The 25,507-nt window shown below is 36.2% G+C and overlaps 2 protein-coding genes across 2 annotated transcripts; one reads left to right on the top strand and one right to left on the bottom strand.

Moving 5' to 3' along the window:
- Nucleotides 1-6,594: 6,594 nt before the first annotated feature.
- Nucleotides 6,595-10,498, bottom strand: LOC140149868 (galactosylceramide sulfotransferase-like). Its single transcript, XM_072171896.1, has 2 exons — nucleotides 10,084-10,498; nucleotides 6,595-8,187 (listed from the first exon to the last, which is right to left on the bottom strand). Exons 1-2 carry the CDS (start codon nucleotides 10,302-10,304, stop codon nucleotides 7,137-7,139), a joined length of 1,272 nt encoding a protein of 423 aa, XP_072027997.1. The 5' UTR covers nucleotides 10,305-10,498; the 3' UTR covers nucleotides 6,595-7,136.
- A 7,625-nt stretch (nucleotides 10,499-18,123) lies between these two features.
- On the top strand, nucleotides 18,124-24,078 carry LOC140149869 (galactosylceramide sulfotransferase-like). Its single transcript, XM_072171897.1, has 2 exons — nucleotides 18,124-18,423; nucleotides 22,471-24,078. Exons 1-2 carry the CDS (start codon nucleotides 18,203-18,205, stop codon nucleotides 23,519-23,521), a joined length of 1,272 nt encoding a protein of 423 aa, XP_072027998.1. The 5' UTR covers nucleotides 18,124-18,202; the 3' UTR covers nucleotides 23,522-24,078.
- Nucleotides 24,079-25,507: the final 1,429 nt, after the last annotated feature.

A 25,507-nucleotide genomic window follows, 5' to 3' on the forward strand; every position in this document is an offset into this window, starting at 1 on the left:
ATTGTTATTCATTATGGTAACGTATCTGTGAACAATATTGGCGACATAGTCTCAAAGACCTGCTGGAAAAATTTAATAACCTGTGTTGTGATGTTTTATACTTTATAATAAGGGCATGATAACAGCTAATGAAAAGCACCTATAATCCATTATATGCGCGCATGTTTAGCGAGCAGGGACACATTATACGGAACGCACCTTGGCTGGCGACATGGAGGAAAACAATGGATATGCATAATCAGCTTTCTTGGTTTTATACTTTCTAGGCATATATTACAACCTCTAGCCATGCGCGTATTTTGGGGGGGCTTTGGGGGCCCGCCCCCCGGGGTCAAAGTAGGGGGCGGTAAAAACGAAGGGGCGGCGGAAGAAGAAGGGGCGGCAAAAACAGGGGCGGCAAAAACGAAGGGGCGGCAAAACGAATTAGCAAAGAAAAAAGGGCGCCAAAAATTGAAAAAGCATAAAAATTGTTGAAAAAAGGTTGCTTTTGGGACGCTAGCGCCTAAAATCCTTTTTTTTTTTTTTTTTTTTTTTTTTCAAACGACCGTGAAAAAAATTAGGTCCACCTTTTCGGGCTGTTAATGAAGGGGCGGCAAAATTGTTTCTTCTTCAGCCCCCGGGGTTGGGGCGGCCACGGTACGCCACTGTCTAGCCCCACACATTTTAGAAAGCAACTCCTAAGTATAAGGTATATTAATAAAAGTTATATCTTTCTGACGAAACAAGTCTGAATACGACTTGAAACTATGGGCGACACAGATTTGGCATTTTGAACACTTTATCGCAGATTGTGCCATATAGGTACACGGTGCAGTGCGGCTCCATACGTGACGCTTTTTCTCGATGTGCTAATGTTTTTGTTTTTTTGGCAACACTTCTCAGTCTCGCGATCTCTGTCAAAATAATATTGGTGCGCCTGAGTTCCCATTCCCGGGTTCCCATGTTTAATAAGAGGCTTCCGAAATCCACATAAATGACCGGACCCGAAGCGTTTGTTCAACCCTTTTATGTAAATTGATTTGCTTTCCAAAGGTACAACTTTTGTCGCTCTTAAGGGGGTACTACACCCATTGCATTTTTTTTTGCATTTGTTTGCATTTTGTGAAGAAATGAGAAAAATAAATTGGACAAAGTGGTATGCAAAATGAAGGGGCAAATCTTCTCGTTCAATTGGTGGCATCAGTATCAATGAAGCGTACATGCTTCTAATGATATAAGCCAAAAGGTGGTACATCACTGATGTTTTAAATTCACTTCATTTTGGGAAGCTTACTATCAACGGATTCCGTTAAAATTTTGGATATGTGTTGCTAACACATTAGGGAAATAATGTTGATATGTAAAATGGGAATAAGTGGTCCCTGATTTCTTTTATGACTTCATGAACTTGGTGCTCCACAACTATCAAAAAACGAACCGGTTAAAATGCTTCTATTTTCAATGTTGAGCTATATTTTGTATTTTGAACTTGCGACACTATTTCACTGAAACTTAATTAAGCCATAGGTAACAGGTTACCACAACCACACTACAGCAATGTTGAAAAAGATTGTATTTTTTGTCACCTATACCACCATATTAGATAGTTTTCCGTAAGCTTCATTTTTGTGATTTTGGTAACTATTTTATATTTATTTGCCCAATCCATCTCAACTAGGCAATCTAAATTGTACTCACCATTTACATCCCAAGGTATTTTAGTATATCCACCTCACACATTTCCATTATATATCCAGTAACAGACAAAATATCAAAATTGATGCCTCATTATGACATGTATGATATCACAGACTATCACATGTATTCAAAATTGATGCATGAATTTGACCTGAACCAATTGACCTATAACCTGACCTTTGATGACCTTATAGCCTTTTTTAATCTCTTTTCCTAACAGCACATTATAGAAGATAAATACATGGGGTAGTATTAAATTGTCTATGTGGAAGAGATTAGGCCTATTTAATTTATTCAGTGTTATAATCAGTGAGTACATTTCTATAGATGGTATAACAAAGGATTTAATGTATTCTATTCATGTACCCTACTTGAACATGTTGAAAAGAATAAATTATGGTTTGTTATGAAACACGCATCTGAGTTACTAGGATACATGTAAACAAAAATATATAGGGCTAAAATGACTTACTATACAATGGTTTAAAAGCACCTTTTTTTTTCTTTCTTTTTTTTTTTTTTTTATTTCACATGATCCGTGCATATATCGCCTAGCTATAAATGAAAAAATATTTTTTAGACCAATCAAACCAATGTATGGGTGTAGTATGCCCTTAAGAATTTCTTTTCTTAATTTGAATGGTTTGTGTGTGAGTGGCTCCCGGACTAGCCCGGAGTGGCCTGCAGGACCCAAGTGTATCCCCACAAAGTGACCATTTAATTAAAATAAGTGATTATGTGGAAACGGATATGCGTTACAATTATTTCATTTTGAAACAGTTTTAGGTTGCAGCATGGTTGTCGCAACTTGTCGGCCTTTATGATTTATCGTCAATTTGGGCTATCAAGATTGACGTCAACCAAACGAAGCAAACAAGAAACAATATACGACCGACAACAGATTTCATAGATTTAATGCATAATGTAATTTTACTAATGGTTGTACCAGGAAGTGCCACTGGTTGTACCAGCTTCAGGATCATGTTCGTAAAGCACTGCCACTTGTTTGTTTTTTTGTGTGTGCCTGTATTATGCTGAAATCAATTTCGATATCTTTATAATACACTAAAATGTGTCTTTACTGTAAGAATCTACCATAAATTAGCACTGATGTCTTCCGCAAGCATTAAGGTCGCAATATTTTTTCAAACCTGATTTTTTGGCATGATTTGTGATGTTTACATCGGTTTTACATGTTCTAATTAGTATAATCAGCCATTTCCGTTGTGTTCATAGCACAAGAGAGGAATTTGAATTAATGCCATAATTATGACATTAAATCCCACGTTAAACGGATAAAATATATCGAGTGAGATTTCTTTCATTTTGCATCCTTATTTCGGCTTAAAATAGACAGAACACATAGCTGACAGTTATTGCTTATACAGCCTGTCTAAAAAAATGTGCAAGTGAAAAGCACACTCTTTGGCATCATGTCACAACGGTACTTTATAATTGCCAAAGAGGGCATTTTTCACAATATTTTTTTGAGACAAGCTGTAGTAAATTCGACGGAAATCGTACATTATTGCGTTAAATATCGTATTCAATATACTGAAAAAAGTATCCTTTAGGCGACGAAAAAAGAAAACCCTGTTCTACGGGCCCGACCGACCCAGACTTGGAACAAATTGGGACAATTGTTTCCTGTACAAATGAATGCCGACCCAAATTTTGGAAATTTAAGGAACAATTTTTTTTGTGTTTTCTCAAATTGCAAATTGTTTACAGATTTTGGTTATTTTTGGGGTCATTTCAAAAAAAAAAAAAAAAAAAGAAGCCCGCCCGCCCGCCCGTAGAACAGGGTTTCTTTTTTTCGTCGCCTTACACTTGAACAACAAAATCCTAATTTTAAAACTAAACTTAATCATATTTGGGTAAATCTATATTTTTGATAGATGTACTATCTATCCAATGTGATATCCAAGAAGTGAAGTTACAATCATTTGATTAGACGAAGGTCCAATTATAAACATGATAAAAGTGACAAACTGGCCTATACAAGGTGAAAAGATTCCAACAAGAGACAACACAGTTTTCATGTATACTAGTCTCAGATTTAAAGTACAGGGTGTCCCAAAAAAAAGAGGCCCCTCATTGCGCCCTCCTTTTCTCCTATTTCAGAAAAGTTGATCAAGTATAGGTTGGTCATACTGCAGTTACTGTCCGTTTTCCTATACACAATACACAGTGCTCTCACCATTGACGCGTGACCTCTAAAAATGATGTACGTTGGAAGAATGGGCACTTGCCTAGTTAACATCACTGTGTGAAAAATAACCAGCCAATATTTTAGCTATTCTCCAAACTTCTAGCAAATATATTTCTCTAACATGACCTAAAATTACAGCTTGGTTAGATGTTCAGAAATAGTCGCACTTTTGTAAAATATGAGTGAAGGCAAGGCATAGCTAGCCAACTCCCCGTGTTAATTGAATGGAGATTTGACCGAAAATATTGGTATCGGACCGCTCACTTCTGAAGGATGCCACAAAAAAAACGGTACAAGCTACATTTTAACTGTTCTAAAAAGGTTCTAGAAAATATAGTTTTGTAACATGTCCTAAATTTTTAGCTAATTTAGATGTTTGGAGAGGGTCGCACTTTTGTGTTTTAGGAAGGATATGTAAACGACAGATAACACCAAAAATATGAAGAAATTATTTCCAAACCGTGTTAAGTCATCAATCATTATGTTGCTCATTTTGAAGAATGCTGGTTAACAAAAAGCAGGTCTTTGTCTCATTTCGTGAACAAAGGTACACATACCATTGTTTCCTTTCGTTTCCTTTATAATCGGTTACCCAACTGAAGCTATAATACCAGCTTTATTGCGATGTCGCACATTGAAAACAGACACTTGTGCTCAACCAGAGAAGATCTGATTTAATCAGTTGAGCTGCTTCAATGAGTGTTATCTTGGTTTAATAGCTTTTAATGGGGTTTAAGTCCTGCAAAGGTCGAGATGAATTCTACTGTAGACATGACTGCATCATGTATGTAAAGAAGCTTTTACCCGTTAGCTTTAATAAACCGAAACAATTATTTCAATCGGCTCATAACTTTTGAAAATATGCTCTTTTAAAGAAATGTATCCGTTTTTCACTCTGTCCACGGAGGAGGTTTGGCTACTTCAAAGATTGAAAAGTGCATATACCATGCTATGCATGAATATAAAACATTCCTCGATGATAACTTTATAAAATAACAACTTTATTTTAGGGAATGGGCTTATGGGCTTATACCGGTGGGCTTATGGGTTATGGATTTTGTTAAGTGTCATTAATTTGGGCGAAATTGATGTGGGATGGGACTTCTTTTGCTATAATACTTGCGATTACTTATGTTTTTCTCGGTTATTTTATGCATTTTTGTTTTATTATGTTTATCTTTCTTACTTTATTTTTTCTTGCTTTCTTTTTATTGACAACATAAGTCATTTCTCTTTTTAGAATAAAAGGTAGCCATGAAAAGGGCTGTTTAGTTTGTCTTTGGTTCTTTTGAAGTGAGTTTACTGTGCTGCTCTGCCCTCTATCTGGTTGCCTCCTTGACGAATACAGGTTTCAGCCCTAGTCCTCATTGCATCAATTGCGTTGCGTACCAACCTTGTGCGCCGGATACTTGCGAATATAGCAGTAATACGTTTGCAAAGATCTTGGATTTTGTCACAAATGAGGAAATCAAATGGTGTGAGGTCTGGTGATCTTGCATGCCACTCCACAGCATGACCCATCCCAACCGCTATGTTTGCTATCCGTGGACAGAGTGAAAATGGGTACTTGTCTTTAAAAGGGCATATCTTCAAAAGTTGTGAGCCGATTGAAATAATTGTTTTGGTTTATTAAAGCTAACAATTAAATGTTTCTTTACATACCAAAATATATTTGATCAACTTTTCAGAAATAGGAGAAAAAGAGGGCGCAATGGGGGCATCTTTTTTTTGGGACACCCTGTAGTAAGGTTTTTATTTCAGTTTTTTCTTCTCTGTACTTTTCACAACTTTTATTATATTTTCCAGTTCTTTCCAATGTTTTAGTTTTCTTTTTTTTTCCTTTATGTAAAATCGAAGCAGAAGTCTAGTCCGTGGGTTTAGGACAGTTTGTCACTTCGTCCAATCAAAAGCTTGTAACTTTACTTCTTGAGGTCACATTGGATTTAATGTGCATGATTAGATAGTACATATATTTAAAAAAAATTTACGCAAATATGGTTTAGTTTTAAAGTTAGGATATTTTTCCAAGCGTAAGGATACTCTTTTGGCGCAGTAGATTTAAAAACATTGACACATGATGGAACGACATTACAATGTCACTAATAAACGGTCCTATATGCAGTTCTTATTATTAGGGGTTCACAAACACTTGTAAGGGGGGCCTGATGCAAACAAATTTCATCGCGAAAATTTTTCGCCCCCCCCCCTTTACAGACCTCAAAAATTTCAGCCCCCCCCCCCCATTTTTGATATGAAAATTATGGGTCAACCCCATAGAAAAGCATATAAACTCATTTTTCCAGGAAAATTTGTGGTCACTTTTTAGGCCCCCCCCCTTAGGAGGGTCAAAAATTTCAGCCCCCTTTTTTTTTTTTTGGGGGGCTTTGGTTTTTAACTATGAAAGTCCACACAGGAAGTTCTCATTATCATGATTAGTATGTTCTTCCGTAATAAATTGTCAAACATTGTTATGTTTTAAAACCTTACTTCAATGTGGCATGAACATATAAATACATGCTGTGTTTTTAGAGGCAAATTGTATAAATGAGGAAGTTTTAAGGTTTGTGTACGGACCCAGGAAACACAAAACGTTTTCTACATTATTCGCAAAATATTACTAAAAGGTTGCCAGAAAACGATTGAATGTCGGGTTGTATAAAGAGTTTGTAACGTTTTCGTAACATTTACTGTAAAATATTGCAACATAATGTTATTCAAGTGTTGACGAACTATTTGACAAACCGTTTGCAAAAGAATATTTCACACCAATGACGTAGTCATAGGGGCACGGGGGAATGTGCCCCAATCGATTTTAAACTTGAAACATCTCATAGGAAAATTGCCGAAAAACGTCTTGTGTCCCCAATCAGCCCCTCCCCCAATCGGTGTCCCTCCATATGATGACTCACGTCACGCTACGTCACTGTTAAACGTTTTAAATCGTTTAATGTTACTAAAACGTTTTACTAAAACCCAAACCCAAAATATAACCCGTTTAAAACGTTTTAATAACGTCACGTAATTTATTAAAACATTTTAAACGGGCTATATGTTGGGTCTTGTTAATTAACGTGTTGTGTTTGCTGGGATATTATTATGATTAGAATTATGTTATCTGATATTGAAAGGTTAGCTTTTGTATACAGGCAATAAAAACAAAACAAAATATGTTTAAAAAAATTAAACAAACACATTTTGTGATGTGATTTAACAGAATAAATCTGAGTCAACACTTTTCTTAGAATAGCTACGTTGTCCATCTTTTTACCATATTCTCTCCAAAAACTATAACATTATCTATTACTTTATCTAAAATAGTTCCATATTTGCTAATCACTTCACTACGCATACTTTTAATAGTTGGAACAGTATTTCTCGTCAGATTTTTACAAAATTGCGTGGCGTGATGTTTTAACCTTATTTTCCAAAGTCTTTGATCCACATTACGATCTGTATAAGCGATGCATTCATTTGTAGTATTTGCTTTCAAGTCTTTGAATGTTTTTAAATCTGTGGTAAATTGTTCCCCAAACTGTGCAATCCTCATCCACAGAGTTCGATTAAAATGACTGTAGAGCAACATATCAGCAGCATTCCATTTTTCAATGTTATCATAAGTGGTTTTGCTTAGAGCAGTTCTATGTTTATTGCTTCTAACATTTGCGTATATATACAAAATATCTTTAAAATCCAAACACAATAAATATTTCATAAGAACCAACGATTCATCAAGATACTCCGATATCAACACTAAATCCAACTGTTCACTTAAAGATTGAATTTTCCATTCAACAGCACATAAATCATCAAAATATTCAGGATCTAATCCCAAATCAAAGATCTGTTGATTTCTTAATGATCCATCTTTAAAATTAATCTGAGTCGAGTAATATCCAGGATCAGACATAAAAACTTCCATCGGATCTTGATCGCCATTTTTCTTCAAATAACTCCCTTGGTCAAAGAATCCAAATGCTGATTCAAGTTGTGCGGCTGGATGTCGAAGACTAGCCAAGTAAACGGCGTTCTCAACAACAGCGTCCATTTCAGGGCGATGCAATCGGGCATGGTTTATAAGAAGTTCAGATTTCCCGCGAAATTTTTCATATCCAAGCGCCATGTTGCGATGAAAATGCTTTGAAAAATCAAAATAGTGCCACCATTTTGGTAGCGCAACTATTTTATTTCTTTCTAATCCATAGCGAAGTAAGATTTGGTTCATAGTGGAACTGGCGGCTTTGTGAACTTTGATATAGACAATATTTCGATTGGACGGACACTCATCCTTGTCTGGCCATCTAAAGTGAATGAAATACAGAAAAAAAATTACAGTTTTTGCAACATTACAACAGTGATGCGTGCAGTGGCGTAGATTTCTTTTTGACATTGGGGGATGGGGTTTGAAAAGTATAGTAAATCCAGCACCTTTTGGCGGCAGATTAAGTTCATGGTAAGCGGGCAAAAAAAACAAGAAAACTGGAATAAAATTGCGCAAAGCGCGCAAAAATTTGCACTTTTGGGGCCAAACTGGCCAGATATGAGGTTAATTTCGTCAGAAAAAATCCACATACAGGCGTCATCACTGGGGGGATGATTGTATGGACCACCCCTTGGCAAAATATTGGGGGGGCGGATCACCCCATCCCCGGGATCTACGCCTATGGATGCATGCGTGGTAAATAAAATGTAGAAACTTGACCCGGGGGGTCACTCCCATTATGGCCTGTACACCATCCGCGATAATAAAAACGCGTAAAAAGGTTAGTTTTTACGTGGGTAGGCACGATACGCGCGTAACGCGTTTAGGGTGTCAAATACATGAAATATTGGAAAAAAGGGTTGCAAAATTGCAATTGCTAATACGCGGAAATGAAGTTTAGGGTATGAAATTTGATGCAAGGAATAAAATCCCTGTTTAGGGTGTGAAAACACCTGTTTAGGGTATCGTTTTAGCCAAGGGTTAAAGCCTTGTTTTGGGGGTTTTTCAAAAGGTGATTCTCGCGGATGGTGTACAGGCCACAAGGGGGGGGACCCCCCCCCAAACTTGAACAGTTACTGTGTAAGATTTAAATATAGAAGGGTGGATATACACTGTAAATAAAAAATGTCTAGGTTGTAAACACTTAAATATTTAAACACTTCAATGTATTTACTTTGTAACATTATTTTAAATACTGTAATAAAAGTGTTTATGACAGTTAAAGTATAGGAGGTAAACCCTAAATTAACATATTTAAACACTAGATTAAACACGTAAACACTTAACAAAAACTCATCAAAGTATTTAGATATTAAACATACGAGACTCGGTCAGTATGTAATGAAAGTTAACATGTGACCCTAAATATGGATTTTCACGGCGTCGACGCTCCTACGAGTTTGTTTACAACATACATAATATATGCTATTTATTGATAAAAGCAAGACTTTTAATATTGATAACAAAAAGAAACCTGATGCTTTCCTTAGTTCTGTTGACTAACTTTATGAGGGTGTAATGTTTATTGGCATACAGCTAAACTATGCCATAGTCGATTCTTTGATAACAATATGTTAATATATTAATCATGATGAACGCATTCAGTTGAACTCGAAATTATAGTGATGTATATAGCATCCAAATACTAGTAGGTTAAATGGTTATAATTTTATTTATATATTTAGTGATCGTAGTAAAGTATACGTAGGTTTGTATTTGAATGCAACATATCTTAATGGCATATTATAATGGCTCACTTCAATAATTGTCAATACTCCGAGAATCTACCAGTTTCGAGAAAGCCCGAATAAAAATTACTTGGGAATCTAACAAACAGAGGGAGTACGGTGACTGAAAAGATCAGATGTGAAAATCTATCAAAATGTGCATAAATTTATACAAATCAGAGTTTATGCTTAAATGCAGAGTATACACAATGGGCAAGTGGACTACGGAGAAGTCTAGCATATAGCTACACATTAATCCCCGGCATTAATCATGTTAGTGTATGTTCCAACTTACGACTTACATCGAATGAATTCGCGAAATTTGTTATGTTTGTAAGAAAACTGTGCAATTTTGAATTATTATTGTTATGGCGATTGACAGTTGCACAAAAATTAGTCATATAATTATTTTAAAGGGTTTTCAAAGAAAAAAAAATAAAGTCAAAACTTGTTAAGTAACTTAAAATGTTTTACTGGAATGAACATACCTTGATAATTCTTCTTCAACACGCTTAGTTGCTTTATTTCCACGACACATCTGTCTTTGAACATGTTGAACAGAATCTGGTACAACTATAATATTTGAATGTTGTGTCCAATTCAAAATTGCAGAAAATATCAAAACACCTGTAAAAGAATATAGCACAATGTATCTTCGACGAAACATGCTGATTTTTGGAATAAAATAAATGACATTATGGAGCTTCATAATACCGCATGTCTAGTCTGGCCACATAGCAATTGACTTAATATCCGGTATCAATTATGACATTTGTTAATGATTATCACCAGTGATATAATGGTAGGCCTATGTATTGGTAGGTTAACTGGCCAAGTTCAGAGTCCCGGGTTCAGAGTTCGGTAATTATCTAAAATAAATAATGTAATTACAGCTGAATAAAGAGTACAAAGTTGATGGCCTTCCTAGTCGAGCTGCTAAATGAAATATCCTGCATTTATGGTTCATAGTGGTTCTTACGTAATCGTGTAATGTATTAATTGATTGCCGGGTTGATTGCACATAATGTATCATCCTGTCTCTGTTTCTTGACCATATGCTGTTCGAGATAGGCTCCGGGGGGCTCAACTTTGGAAGTGACGGTATGTACCTGTCAATAGGCCCCCTCTTTTGAAGTCGAATATACCCGATTACCCCCTTTTTTTAAAAGCCATACCCGATGACCCCCTTTTTTTGTTGCGGCTACCCAATGACCCCTTTTTGGTTGCGGCTACCCAATGACCCCCTTTTTTCTAGAATAGTATCATCAAAATGCAACAAAAAAATGCCGAAACTGTCAAATTTTGCTCCATTTTTTTTTCAAAATTATGCCGAAATTTTCAAAAGTTTGCTCCATTTTTTCAAAATTTTCTACCCGATGACCCTTTTTTTAAAATCTTATACTCGATGACCCCCTTTAAAAAAAAATATTGTACCCAATGACCCCTTTTTATTTTGTTTGCACCTAATGACCCCTTTTTAAAATAACGCTTTGTACCCGATAGGCCCCTACTTGCGACTCCGGTAGGCACATACCCGTCACTTCCGAAGTTGAGTGCCCCCCCGGATAGGCTACACACTATTATACTGTTATTTATTTTAGGGGTGTGCAATAATAATGAAAAGCCAATGGGACTACGGGTATATTAGCAATTGAGCAGGTCACAAAGGGGGCGAATTTTGGCACCAATTTATCTGGTACTTATTTATACACTATATATTTAAATATGCAATATATAATGTTTAATCAGGGACACTCCCATATTGGCAGGCCTATACGTGTCATGTTCCTGTCAATAGACCTCGGGGAGGGGTCTTTTTTGGGGTGGACTCAACTTTCGAAGTGACGGTATGTGCCTGTCAATAGGCCCCCTTTTTGAAGTTGAATATACCCGATGACCCCCTTTTTTAAGGTCATACCCGATGACCCACTTTTTAGGTGCTGCTACCCAATGATCCCTTTTTTCTATTTTGTATTACCAAAATGACACAAAATAATGCGGAAACTTTCAAATTCGCTTATTTCTACACATTTTTATTGTAAATTTGGAACAAGAAACAGAATTTTGCTCAAGTTTTTTTTTCAAATTTTCTGCCCGATGACCCTTTTTTGACATTTGATACCCAATGACCCCTTTGCAAAACGAAATACCAACAAAACATTTTATTAGCTAATGAAAACACAGGGCAGTAACGGTATGTTTACACAAGAATTGTGGTTACCCAGTTTATATGTAATATTTTTGCGGGGTCAAAGGTGGTTAAGGGGTCACTTCCGGTGTTAAACAAAATACCTTCAAAAATACCTGGCTGCATTGCATGCTGGCGGTCGCAGGCGACCGCAATTATATCTAGTTACCTAGCTGGGGGGTTTACACCCCCCAGCTAGGTACTGTAATGCTCTCCGATTCTTCTTTCTTTCTTCTGTCAACAAATTTCAAAATGCTTCTCCTCCTACATCTTACACCCTACAATAACGTAACTTGCACATATGTATCGGCTATATCCAGTGCCCATAGGGTGCAAACAGAATTGGGGTCAAAGGTCATTAAGGGGGCATTACCGGTATATAATCAAATACCTTCAAAATGCTTCTTCTGCCACATATTACATAGCACAATGACGTCACTTACACATGTGCATCGGCTTTACCCAGTGCCTATACCTTGCACACAGAATTGGGGTCAAAGGTCATTAAGGAGGTAAAATCTATTTTGCCTTCTCTCGATATCTGCAAAGGGTGTGGGCTCACACTCAGTGACAACAAATCTCATGACCAGGGGAACATTTTACAGGGGTCAGGTCAAAGGTCATGCAGAGGTCAAATTTTAGAAATGCATTTTCTGGACATCTGTAAGGGGTAAAGGGCTCAAACTCTGTGACAACAAACTTAATGACCAGGGAATATTTTGGAACAGTTTGCAGGGGTCATGTCAAAGGTTAACTGGGGTCAAATCATATAATTTCATTTTCTGGATATCTGTATGGGGTATGGGGCTCAAACTCAGTGACAACAAATCTCATGAACAGGGGAACAGTTTGCAGGGGTCAGGTCAAAGGTCATGCTGAGGTCAAATTTTCGAAATGCATTTTCTGGACATCTGTAAGGGGTACGGGGCTCAAACTCTGTGATAACAAATTTACTGACTCAGGGAACACTTTAGAACGCTGTACACGGGTCAGGTCAAACGTCATCTGGGTCAAATCGTAGAATTTAATTTTCTGGGCATCTGTAAGTCATATGGGACTCAAACTCGGTGACAACAAACCTCATGACCAGGGGAACATTTTTGGAATATTTTGCAGGGGTCAGATACCTCCAAAACACCAACATGCCCCAGCTAGGTTTGTGGTCTGTGACCACCATTTGCCACTAGTTTATATTCTATCTGAGACTAGTCTCAGTATTCTATGGGGTTGCTCCCCAGGGTTTCTCCTAATAGTAACATCTTACAACTGTCCCGATCCCCGGTCCCGATCAGCAGATTTACAATATCTATCATGGAAAAAGTTGCAGCTGAAATGTAAGTTTGCAATTATTAATAAATATGTAACCATATATACATCCAATAAACACTACAAAATTGTTTTAAAAACGTTTTTGGTGTTAGTCAAAACGTTTTAATAACATTAAATGACGGGTTATAATTAATTAATCTTGAAAACATTTTGTATGAATTAAAATCTTTGTTTTGTTTTGTTTTGTGTTTTGTGGTTGATTTTTTTTTTGCAAACGTTTAAATATTTTGTCATTACTTACAACACTTGAAACAACTAAAACAAAATAATGTCAGTAAAACCTTTATCCCCGGGATAAACAGTTCTTCCAAATCCCATATCGAAATAGGGCCTTCCGATATATCATGGACGGTATTTCAAAATATCGATATCGATATCAGTTGATAATGGCTTGAGCAACCTTGCATAACTCCGTGCATACGGTTAGCCGCCTTGGCTTGAGCAACCTTGCATAACTCCCCACCAAACACAAAACGTTTTCGACATCATTCGCAAAAGGTTATAAAAGGTTGTCAGAAAACGTTTAAATGTCGGGTTATATAAAGGGTATATTAAGAGTATAAAACGTTTTCATAACCTTAAAAACATTTTTGATAATCTACTGCTCAGCAAACAAAATGTTTTACAGAAAACGTTTAAATGTCGGGTTATATAAAGGGTATAAAAACGTTTTAATAACATGCCAAAAACATTCTTGAAAACTTGATACAAAACATTCTAAACAGAATGTTATTTTGGGGTTGAAAAACTATTTTGCGAAAATGTTTGCCCAAAATATTTTCAATAACGTTTTAAAAACGTTTCCATGACCTTTATATAACCCGACATTTAAATGTTATTAAAAGGTTTTGAATAAAACATTTTAAGAACATTTCTGTGTTTGCTGGCTTCAAATATTTTGACATAATGTTATTTAAGTATTGACACAATATTTGGCAAAAATGTTTGCAAAAATAGTTTACAATAACATTTTATGAAAACATTTAAAAATATTGTTGTAGTGTGTTTTCATACAAAACGTTTTAAAACGTTATCATGACCTTTATATAACCCGACATTTTAATGTTATTAAAACGTTTTTACCTAAACCAAAAGCCAAAATATAACTTATTTAAAACGTTTTTAAAACGTTTTTGTGTTTGCTGGGTCCGTGCATACGGCTAACCTACACTTATTCTTCTTGATTTTCCATTAGCTGTCCGGTCCGACTGCCTGATCAGGAAGTACTGCCGAATCAGGCAGCATGTTACTGAGTTAGGCAACACAGGCTTTGGTAACCCTTCCGAATTCGACAGACTAAGGACAAAATTGTTCATGGTGATTTTATAAAAGATCGGGGGAAATTTTACTTTGACACACATGAGCTACATGTAGGTTGACAATTTTTCACCGGGCGAAAAAAAATTCCACCGGGAGAAAAATAATTTAAATAACAAAACAATTTCTAACGGTTTTTTAAAAATTTGACTTAAATATGCAAATTAACTTTATTTTAACTAAAATTAATGAAAAATTACTACTAATTGTATATTCATTGATAATTTTATATATTTTACCTACTTCTTTACTCGAAACCAAGAAATAACGGTATATTGTGGGATACCATACTGCCTGACTCGGCAACATACTGCCTGACTCGGCAACATACTGCCTGATTCGGCAGTACTTCCTGATCAGGCAGTCGGACCGGATTGATTAGTGTCCTTGTCCATATTTGAATCAGCAGTGTGTTCCTCTACGTATGTTGTGGTCGCTTCGGCACTGGGTGTAGTTGGTCTACTTGCGCAATACGCAACGCAAGCGCTGAATATTACCAGTAAAATACAACATATATTGGCTAAGACCGCTTCTGGTGGTATGTTCCAATAGTTGTCACTGTGGAGAACAAAATCATCGTGAATATAATTTGGAAGAGCTATAATTTTTTCGTGCATTTTTAAAAATTAACCATCATTAAGTAAAAACATAATATAACGGGTTTTGTTTTTGGTGAATTCGCAACAACAAAAAAAAGAATAAACTTATTCTTTTGACTAAACTTATTCTTTTTGATCCCAAAAGTGGATTGCGTAATCCATTAGTGGACTTATTTGCTAAAACGTTGATTTTGGGACCTGATGGGGCTTCTTCGCGCAATTTTTTCAAATCTCGATAAGGGGCATTATAGCTCTGCTGCATTGGTATATAACTAGATATGATTGCGCATCATTGCGGTCTTCTGCGACCGCCAGCATGCAATGCCGCCAGGTATTTTTGAAGGTATTTTGTTTAACACCGGAAGTGACCCCTTAATCACCTTTGACCCCGCAAAAATATTACATATAAACTGGGTAACCACAATTCTTGTGTGAACATACCGTTACTGCCCTGTGTTTTCCTTAGCTAATAAAATGTTTTGTAGGTATTTCGTTTTGCAAAGGGTCATTGGGTATCAAATGTCAAAAAAAGGTAATCGGGTAGAAAATTTGAAAAAAAACACTTGAGCAAAATTCTGTTTCTTGTTCCAAATTTACAATACAAATTTGTAGAAATAAGAGAATTGGAAAGTTTCCGCATTATTTTGTGTCATTTTGGTGATACAATATAGAAAAAAGGGGTCATTGGGTAGCAGCACCTAAAAATGGGGGTAATCGGGTATGACCTTCAAAAAGGGGGTCATCGGGTATATTCAACTTCAAAAAGGGGGCCTATTGACAGGCACATACCGTCACTTCAAAAGTTGAGTCCACCCCAAAAAAGACCCCTCCCCGAGGTCTATTGACAGGAACATGACACGTATATGCCTACCAATATGGGAGTGCCCCTGGTTAAACATTATAGCGTATGAATAAGTACCAGATAAATTGGTGCCAAAATTCGCCCTCTTTGTGACCTGCTCAATTGCTTTATACCCCTTTCCCAGGCTTTTCCCTTTGGCTTTTCATTATAATTGCACACCCCCCTAAAATAACAGTATAATAGTGTGTAGCATCTCGAACAGCATATGGTCAAGAAACAGAGACAGGATGATACATTATGTGCAATCAACCCGGCAATCAATTAATACATTACACGATTACGTAAGAACCGCTATAAATGCAGGATATTTCATTTTGCAGCTCGACAAGGAAGGCCATCAACTTTGAACTCTTTATTCAGCTGTAATTACATAATTACCGAACTCTGAACTTTTCAAGTTCACAATCAGCTAACCCAGAGGATGATTTAAGGTAGCCCCATCATGCACTGCAAAAGTGTTATCACTAGAGTTTCAACTGCCACTTTACTTTTCAAATCCCATTGAACTCTGTGCAAAAGATGTTGTTTTAGAATTGTGCGTGTGTCATTATTACTTGGTCGATTTCAGAACAAAAGGGATGTGTGTTTCAAGGATAATTCACACCTTCTGTAGATAACATAAAATGTGAAATCGACCAGCATCTTCACAGCGTTTTTTATTTAAATATAACTGTACAAATTCATATTAAACCATGCACGTGCAGTACGTCTATATGCAGTGGGCGAGTAGTGGTGTGAGTCATGTTCGCTCACACAGCTACGGAAGTAACTAAGGGCCACGTGAGTGCGCTTTGTAACGCAAGAAGTCAGGATCTTGTGATCACAAATCCCGACTTCTTGTGTTCCTAACTTAGCCAGTTTGAAATAAAGAGATAGTAAAGATATCAAAATAAAGAAAAAGTTAAGACAACTCAGGATCTCAAGAACTCATGAAATCTGTTCAATTTTCACGGCGTTAGTAGTTTAATTGTAAGCCCATCCACTTTAGTTATCTCGAGATCCTATTTTCTTGACTTAAAGTCAAAAACTCGTGAACTCAAGCCACGCTTGAGTTCATGACTTCCTGACTTCAAGTCACGAGATCCTGACTTCATGACTTTAAAGTCAGGAATTCGTGAACTCAAGCCGCGCTTGTGTTCTTGAGTTCCTGACTTCATGACTTTAAAGTCAGGAACTCGTGAACACAAGCCGCGCTTGAGATCCTGACTTCACGACTTTAAAGTCAGGAACTCGTGAACACAAGCCGCGCTTGAGTTCACGACTTCCTGACGTTGAACTCAGGAACACAAGAACTCAAGCGCCGCTTGAGTTCACGACTTCCTGACTTTGAACTCAGGAACACAAGAACTCAAGCGCCGCTTGTGTTCACGACTTCCTGACTTTGCCTGGACTAGCCTGGACTAGCAGGTGGTATAGGTCACGCGACAAAGTCAGGAAGTCGCGAACACAAGCCGTGCTTGAGTTCTTGTGTTCGAGACTTCCTGAGTTCAAAGTCAGGAAGTCGTGAACTCAAGCGGCGCTCGAGTTCTTGTGTTCCTGAATTCAAAGTCAGGAGGTCGTGAACGCAAGCGCGGCTTGTGTTCACGAGTTCCTGATTTTAAAGTCGTGAAGTCAGGATCTCAAGCGCGGCTTGTGTTCACGAGTTCCTGACTTTAAAGTCATGAAGTCAGGAACTCAAGAACTCAAGCGCGGCTTGAGTTCACGAGTTCCTGACTTTAAAGTCATGAAGTCAGGATCTCGTGATCCTGTGTTCCTGACTTGAAGTCAGGAGTCAGGAACTCAAGCGTGGCTTGAGTTCCTGACTTCCTGACTTTAAGTCAAGAAAATAGGATCTCGAGATAACTAACGTGGATGGGCTTACAATTAAAATACCAACGCCGTAAAAATTGAACAGATTTCATGAGTTCTTGAGATCCTGAGTTGTCTTAACTATATATTTCTTTATTTTGATATCTTTACTTTCTCTTTATTTCAAACTGGCTAAGTCAGGAACACAAGAAGTCGGGATTTGTGATCACAAGATACTGACTTCTTGCGTTACAGCAACCCGCATGGCCCTTAGTTACTTCCGTACACAGCTATGCTAACCGCAAGTAACATAGTGGAATGTTGGGAAGTGCTTAAATCATCCTCTGCAGCTAACCTACCAATCCCCGGGCTACCAACATAGTCCCACCATGATATCACTGGTGATAATCATGAACTTTAAATGTCATAGCCGGCTGTCATTTATGTATGTGTTGACTTGTGTTAAAAACCTTTCTCATATTTAAATGTCATAATTGATACCGACTAGACACGCGGCCGGTATTATGAAGCTCCATAATGTCACTTATTTTATTCCAAAAATCAGCATGTTTCGTCGAAGATACATTGTGCTATATTCTTTTACAGGTATTTTGATATTTTCTGCAATTTTGAATTGGACACAACTTTCAAATATTATAGTTGTACCAGATCCTGTTCAACATGTTCAAAGACAGATGTGTCGTGGAAATAAAGCAACTAAGCGTGGTGAAACAGAATTATCAAGGTATGTTCATTTAAGTAAAACATTTCAGCTTTAATACTTTACAAGTTTTGACTTTATTTTTTCTTTGAAAACCCTTTGAAATAATTATATGACCAATTTTGTGCAACTGTCAATCGCAATAACAATAATAATTCAAAATTGCACAGTTTTCTTACAAACATAACAAATTTCGCGAATTCATTCGATGTAAGTCATGTAAGTTGGAACATACGTTAACATGATTAATGCCGAGGATTAATGTGTAGATATATGCTAGACTTCTCCACAGTCCACTTGCCCATTGTGTAAACTCTACATTTAAGCAGAAAACTCTGATTTGTATCAATTTATGCACATTTTGATAGAATTTCACATCTGCTTTTCAGTCACCGTACTCCCTCTGTTTGTTAGATTCCCAAGTGATTTTTACTCGGGCTAAAATCAGAATTGTTCAGTATTGACAATAATTATTGAAGTGAGCCATTATAATATGTCATTAAGATATGTTGCATTCAAATATAAACCTACGTATACTTTACTTTTACGATCAGTAATTATATAAATAAAATTATAACCATTTATCCTACTACTATTTTGATGTTATAAACATCACTATAATTTCGAGTTTAACTGAACATGCTGAATGCGTTCATCATGATTAATAACATATTGTTATCAAAGAATCGACTATGGCATAGTCTAGCTATATGCCAATAAACATTACACCCTCATAAAACCTCCCAAAACACCCTCTCCATTTTTAAATCTTTGCACATTTTTAATGTGTGGGAGTTAGTCAACGGAACTAGTGAAAACATCAGGTTTCTTTTTGTTCTCAATATTAAAAGTCTTGGTTTTTATAGCATATATTATATATATTGTAAACAAACTCGTGGGAGCGCAGATGCCGTGAAAATCCATAGGGTAAAGTGGGGCATTAGGGACCCCTATTTTTATTTTTCATCATACCTGACTTTTATTTAATACTTATACTTGTTTCTGTTTTTAATGGTTTCACTTGATAGACCTATTATTCAGCTATGTACCGCAGGAAAAAAATCTGCCAAAAATGCATTCATTTTCAAACACCATGCATTTATTTACAGTGATGTCAAGTGGTCCTTATTGCCCCGATGGTGGGGCATTAGGTATCACCAACTAGTACCATGTCTGTTGACCATTTTGAGACCTTTAATCGTTCTTAAGAGTTTATTTTTAAAAGTAAGTCTTATATCAGTATGGTGTTTATTTTATGTGAGGAACAACTGACACATGCAGTCCTGGTCTTTCCATTCCTCGTCCGAGCCCACAACTTCTCCATATGCAAAATGCCAGAAAAATTTACAAAACATGCACTGGAGTCAACCACAACCCACAACCAACATGACCAATGTCCTCCAGTCCACAATCAGGACATATTTTGTCAGGATCGTCTTCATTGTCCACTTTTTGTTTTTATGTCTTCTTTTACTGGCTTGGTTTTAGGGTTCTTGTTATATTTGTTGGTTGGTTTTGACTTCTTGTTCAGCTGCTGCTTCTTCTGGAGTGCAGCTGCATATTGTACATACGGGGCATTAAGGACCACTTCAAACTTCATTATATGGCTATGATTTGACCCTAAAATGTCATAGTTGGGCAATTTAACTTATTACAAACCCATTATGACATAAAAGCTCATAAAATAAGCACAAACTTTAAAAGTCGTTGTTGGACAACTGATTCATACATGAGAAATCACAGATATTTCACTGAAAACGTAGTGTGGGGCATTAGGTTAAATACCACTAATTATGTATTACACGGGTTTCAATGGGTGGAATTTTCTCATATTCAGAACTCTCACAGTTAAATGCCACTAATATCAGGTGAATTGATGAAACTATATGATTTAAATGCCAAATGATCAAAAACTCAACATAGGTTGACCTGAGACTTTTCTTGTTTTAACGCACTGAACCGTAAACACCTTAAAATGGCAGTGCGCCCTCGAAGCTGAACGTTACAATATGGTAGGGCGAATATTTACTAAAAACCGAAGCCATGCGTATGAATTTTGGTACTATTACAACAAAAATGTCATATAATGAGAGAAAATATACCATTTTGAAGCATCAAACCCTAAAAAGTACTTTTTTGGCTATATAACTTGATCAATTTCAGCGATTTTAATGCAGTCTTTTCAGACTGCAAACAAATAAGTTACTCGACGTATTTCCATGTATCGCCCAGGCCTATTAGTGGTATGTAACCATTTAGGGACCACCAGATATCGCAAAAATCATAAAATTGCAAAATGTTCTTTACAAGTACAATATAGGGTATATTTTCTGTTAATTATCTATTTTTACACTACTTATAAGCACAATTAATGTAATTCATTATACAATTGTGGTCTTAGTGCAATCTTCAAACAAGCACACCATAATTTGTAATTTACTAAGAGGCCTAGCAAAAGTGGTGACATCAGTCGGAAGTCCACTTTCAACATGACATTTTTTTCTCTTCAAATCATTTAATGAGACAAAAATTCTTGATATATGCTTGCTATAGTTAAGTCAAAAACTTCAATTTGGTGACCACTCTCTGGCTAGTAAGGTTTGACGATTGATTCGACTTCTATGGACCATTTAGAAAAACAATAGCCCCCATGTCCCTCGCGAAAATCCCGGCATTTGTTGCTAGAGGCCAAAATCCAAAATGGCCGCCGCCACCATTTTGAAAATTTAAGTTTTGAACCAGAGCACCTATGATCATGCACAAAGACACTTTTGCGGATATGTCGAGTACTAGGATTCCGATTCTGACATTAGTTTGACATTACGGCATCATTTTCACCCAGAAATCCAAGATGGTGGCCAGCACCATCTTGAAAAATTTAGTTTTGAACCAGAGGACCTAAAATCGTGTACAAAGACACTTTTTGGGATAAGTCGACCACAAGGATTTCAAATTTGACATTACTTTGACATTAATTTAGCATTAAAAGCTAAATTTGATTTGGGTTGTGTCGGGAGATGGTGTAAAATAACTGTTTGATAGAAAATGTGCTTTCCATTTGTTTACATTATGGTGCGCACAATGTAGCGAATTTGCCTAAAAAATGGCGGATTTAGGGAGGCTGTGTGGGGGACATAATTTTCGGACTTTATGCAACATGGTTTTGTTACTTTCAAAATGATAGGGGTTTGGGGTGGTATTTCTTAAACTTCGTCAGCAACTGGCATTCATCACAGTTGAAATACACTTACAATGTAAAAAGTTTTTGAACAGAGGAGGGCTCTTAAAAGCTGTACGAACTCAGAAAGTTTGAATGGCCCCCTGGGGTCGAATGTTATAAACTTACGGTACAAAAACAGCTGTGCGGATTCCTGGTTGTCCAATGTACTCACACTGTTTCATTGTGTACAGTAAGTTTATAACATTTGGATCCAGGGAACCATTCAAACTTTCTGAGTGCGTACCACTTTTAAGAGTCAAATTTTTAAAGCTCCTCCCACTTTCAAAACTTGTAGATCGCAGGCGCATTTCAGTTCTGACGAACACCTATTTAGGATAAGTAAAATCGCCTCAAACCTCAATAAATTTGATAATATCAGAATAATGTTGCTAACATTCAGAAATTTTACCCCCACAAAAATCAAATTCAGTTTCCTTAAATCCTCCATTTTAGGCTAATTCACTATGTAAACTAATGGAAAGCACATTTTCTGTCAAACAATTATTTTACCCCATCTCCCGACACACTCCAAGTAATATTTAGCCGTGACGTTTATGCAGACCTCTACCAGACCAGTCTTGGAATTTTTCGAAAAAGTATTCAATATTAAATGTCAAGTGTGTATTACAGTATTTTAAAAAATGTTACAAAGTAAATACATTGAAGTGTTTAAATAAGTGTTTAAACCCTAAACATTTTTATTTACAGTGTATATCCACCCTTCTACATGTATATTTAAATATCTTACATAGTAACTGTTCAAATTTCTACATTTTATTTACCACGCATGACGCGTCCTTGTTGTAATGTTGCAACTAATGTAAGTTTTTTCTGTATTTCATTTACTTTAGATGGCCAGACAAGGACGAGTGTCCGTCCAATCGAAATATTGTCTATATCAAAGTTCACAAAGCCGCCAGTTCCACTATGAACCAAATCTTACTTCGCTATGGATTAGAAAGAAATAAAATAGTCGCGCTACCAAAATGGTGGCACTATTTTGATTTTTCAAAGCATTTTCATCGCAACATGGCGCTTGGATATGAACATTTTCGCGGGAAATCTGAACTTCTTATAAACCATGCCCGATTGCATCGACCTGAAATGGACGCTGTTGTTGAGAACGCCGTTTACGTAGCTAGTCTTCGACATCCAGCCGCACAACTTGAATCAGCATTTGGATTTTTTGACCTTGGGAGATATTTGAAGAAAAACGGAGATCAAGATCCACTGGAAGTTTTTATGTCTGATCCTGGATATTACTCGACTCAGATTAATTTTAAAGGTGGATCATTGAGAAATCAACAGATCTTTGATTTGGGATTAGATCCTGAATATTTTGAAGATTTATGTGCTGTTGAATGGAAAATTCAATCTTTAAGTGAACAGTTGGATTTAGTGTTGATATCGGAGTTTTTTGATGAATCGTTGATTCTTATGAAATATTTATTGTGTCTGGATTTTAAAGATATTTTGTATATACACGCAAATGTTAGAAGCAATAAACATAGAACTGCTCTAAGCAAAACCACTTATGATAACATTGAAAAATGGAATGCTGCTGATATGTTGCTCTACAGTAATTTTAATCGCACTCTGTGGAGGAGGATTGCACAGTTTGGGGAAGAATTTACCACAGATCTAAAAACATTCAAAGACTTGAAAGCAAATATCACAAATGAATGCATCGCTTATACAGATCGCAATGTGGATCAAAGACTTTGGAAAATAAGGTTAAAACATCACGCCACGCAATTTTGTAAAAATTTGACGAGAAGTACTGTTCCAACTATTAAAAGTATGCGTAGTGAAATGATTAGCAAATATGGAAGTATTTTAGATAAAGTTATAGATAATTTTATAGTTTGGAGAGAGGATATAGTAAACAGATGGAAAACGTAGCTGTTTACTAAAAGTGTTGACTCAGATTTATTCTTTTAAATCACATCACAAAATGTTTTTTGTTTAATTAAAAAAAATATTTTGTTTTGTTTTGTTGCCTATACAAAGTGATCGGCTAACCTTTCAATATTAGATAACATAATAATTATAATCATAATATATACATCCCCAGTAAACACAACACGTTTGAAAACGTTTTAAACGGGTTATATTTTGGTTTTGGTAAAACATCTTTAATAACACTAAACATTTAAAACGTTTTGTATAAAACAGTGATATAGTGTGAGTCATCCTATGGGGAGGTGGAGGAGAGGCACCGACCACAATTGGGGTGGGTCTGATTGGGAGACACAAGCCGTTTTTCGGCAATTTTGGGATTTTCTAAATTTTCAAATCGATTGGGGATTTCCCTCCACCCCATGACCATATGACGCTACGCCAATTTAACAACATTTTTAAATATTGTCAAAATGTTATTGTAAAATGTTTTTTGCAAACGGTTCGTCAAATATTTCGTCGATACTTAAATAACATGTTACAACATTTTACAATAAATTAAAAAAATGTTTTTGAATGTTACGAAAACGTTACAATACATACCCTTTATACAACATGACATTCAAACGTTTTCTGATAACCTTTTCTAGATTTTTTCGAATAATGTTTTGCTTCCTGGGTCCGTACACAAACCTTAAAAACTTCCTCATTTATATAATTTGCTTCTTAAACTTAACATGTACCTATAGCTCTTATAATAAGAATTGCCTGCATAGGACAATTTATTGTAATGTCGTTCCATCATGTGCCCATAGATGTGTCATTGTTTTTAAATATGCTGCGCCAAAAAAAGTATCCTTACACTTGAAAAAAAATCTTAATTTTAAAACTAAACCATATTTGGGTAATTTAAAAAAAAAATGTGTGTAAAAATCGAAGCATCCTATGTATAAAAGAATATATGAATATTAATTGTACATCATATATAACGATTCATGATACACAAGCTTGCTATACTTTATGTGGTTTAGGAGGCAGAGAATTTAATTTTAATTTTATATACGCCAAAATATTCAGTGAGAATGACGACAGCAAAAACGTTGAAAATTCTATGTAAAAATTACATTAGACCCCACCAAAAATTAATGTTTCGTTTTTATGGTAATCTAATCTTTTATTTTCTAAAATAAACTTTGGGGTCTAATGTGGATTTTTATATAAATGGAAAACCCGAGAACGTCTATTGACAAGAAAAATGGTTGGCTCTATCATGTCTATACTGATCTATATAGCCACGTGCAGTCCGCCCGTCCCGACCGCCCGTGCAGTCCCGAGAGTCAAAATCGATAATGAACTGTGCATGATATATATATAGGCCCATGTATTGTCGTATGTATGTATGTATGTATGTAGTTGCGATTATAATGTTCAAATAAGTCTCACGATGGCCAACAAGTCAGGTAGCCGACCGGTCTAAGGCGCTGGAAGTATAAATCCAATGCTGTATCCATAATAGCGGCGCGGCGTGGCAAATTAAGTTGGGCAGAGGTGGGCGAACCCACGCGTGGGTTCGCCCACCTCTGCCCAACTTAATTTGCTTCCTTTTTAAATTTCATATTAGGGGGAAAATTTATATTGAACGGAATGAGTCAGATATCGAATTGCATTCTGAATACGAAGAATGTCATTCTGATATCAAATAATTTTGATTTTTGAAATTCGCAATTTAATACACATTTTATGGCAAATCATTAAAATTGATATTTTTGATATTTAACAGTACTTGAAGTAAACTTTATAAATCTGATGATTTATACTTTAAGTGTATGTAGGTGGGATGAAAAGCCGACGATCAATTGAAAATTTTGACCTTTCGTATTGAAGATATGGATTTTTTTCCCCATAACACCAAAAAAAATTAGGTCTTTTTGGAAAAAAATTCCATATCTTCAATATGAAAGGTCAAAATTTTCAATTGACCGTCGGCTT

Source organism: Amphiura filiformis, chromosome 4, assembly GCF_039555335.1.
Source record: "Amphiura filiformis chromosome 4, Afil_fr2py, whole genome shotgun sequence".
Classification (NCBI taxonomy): domain Eukaryota; kingdom Metazoa; phylum Echinodermata; class Ophiuroidea; order Amphilepidida; family Amphiuridae; genus Amphiura; species Amphiura filiformis.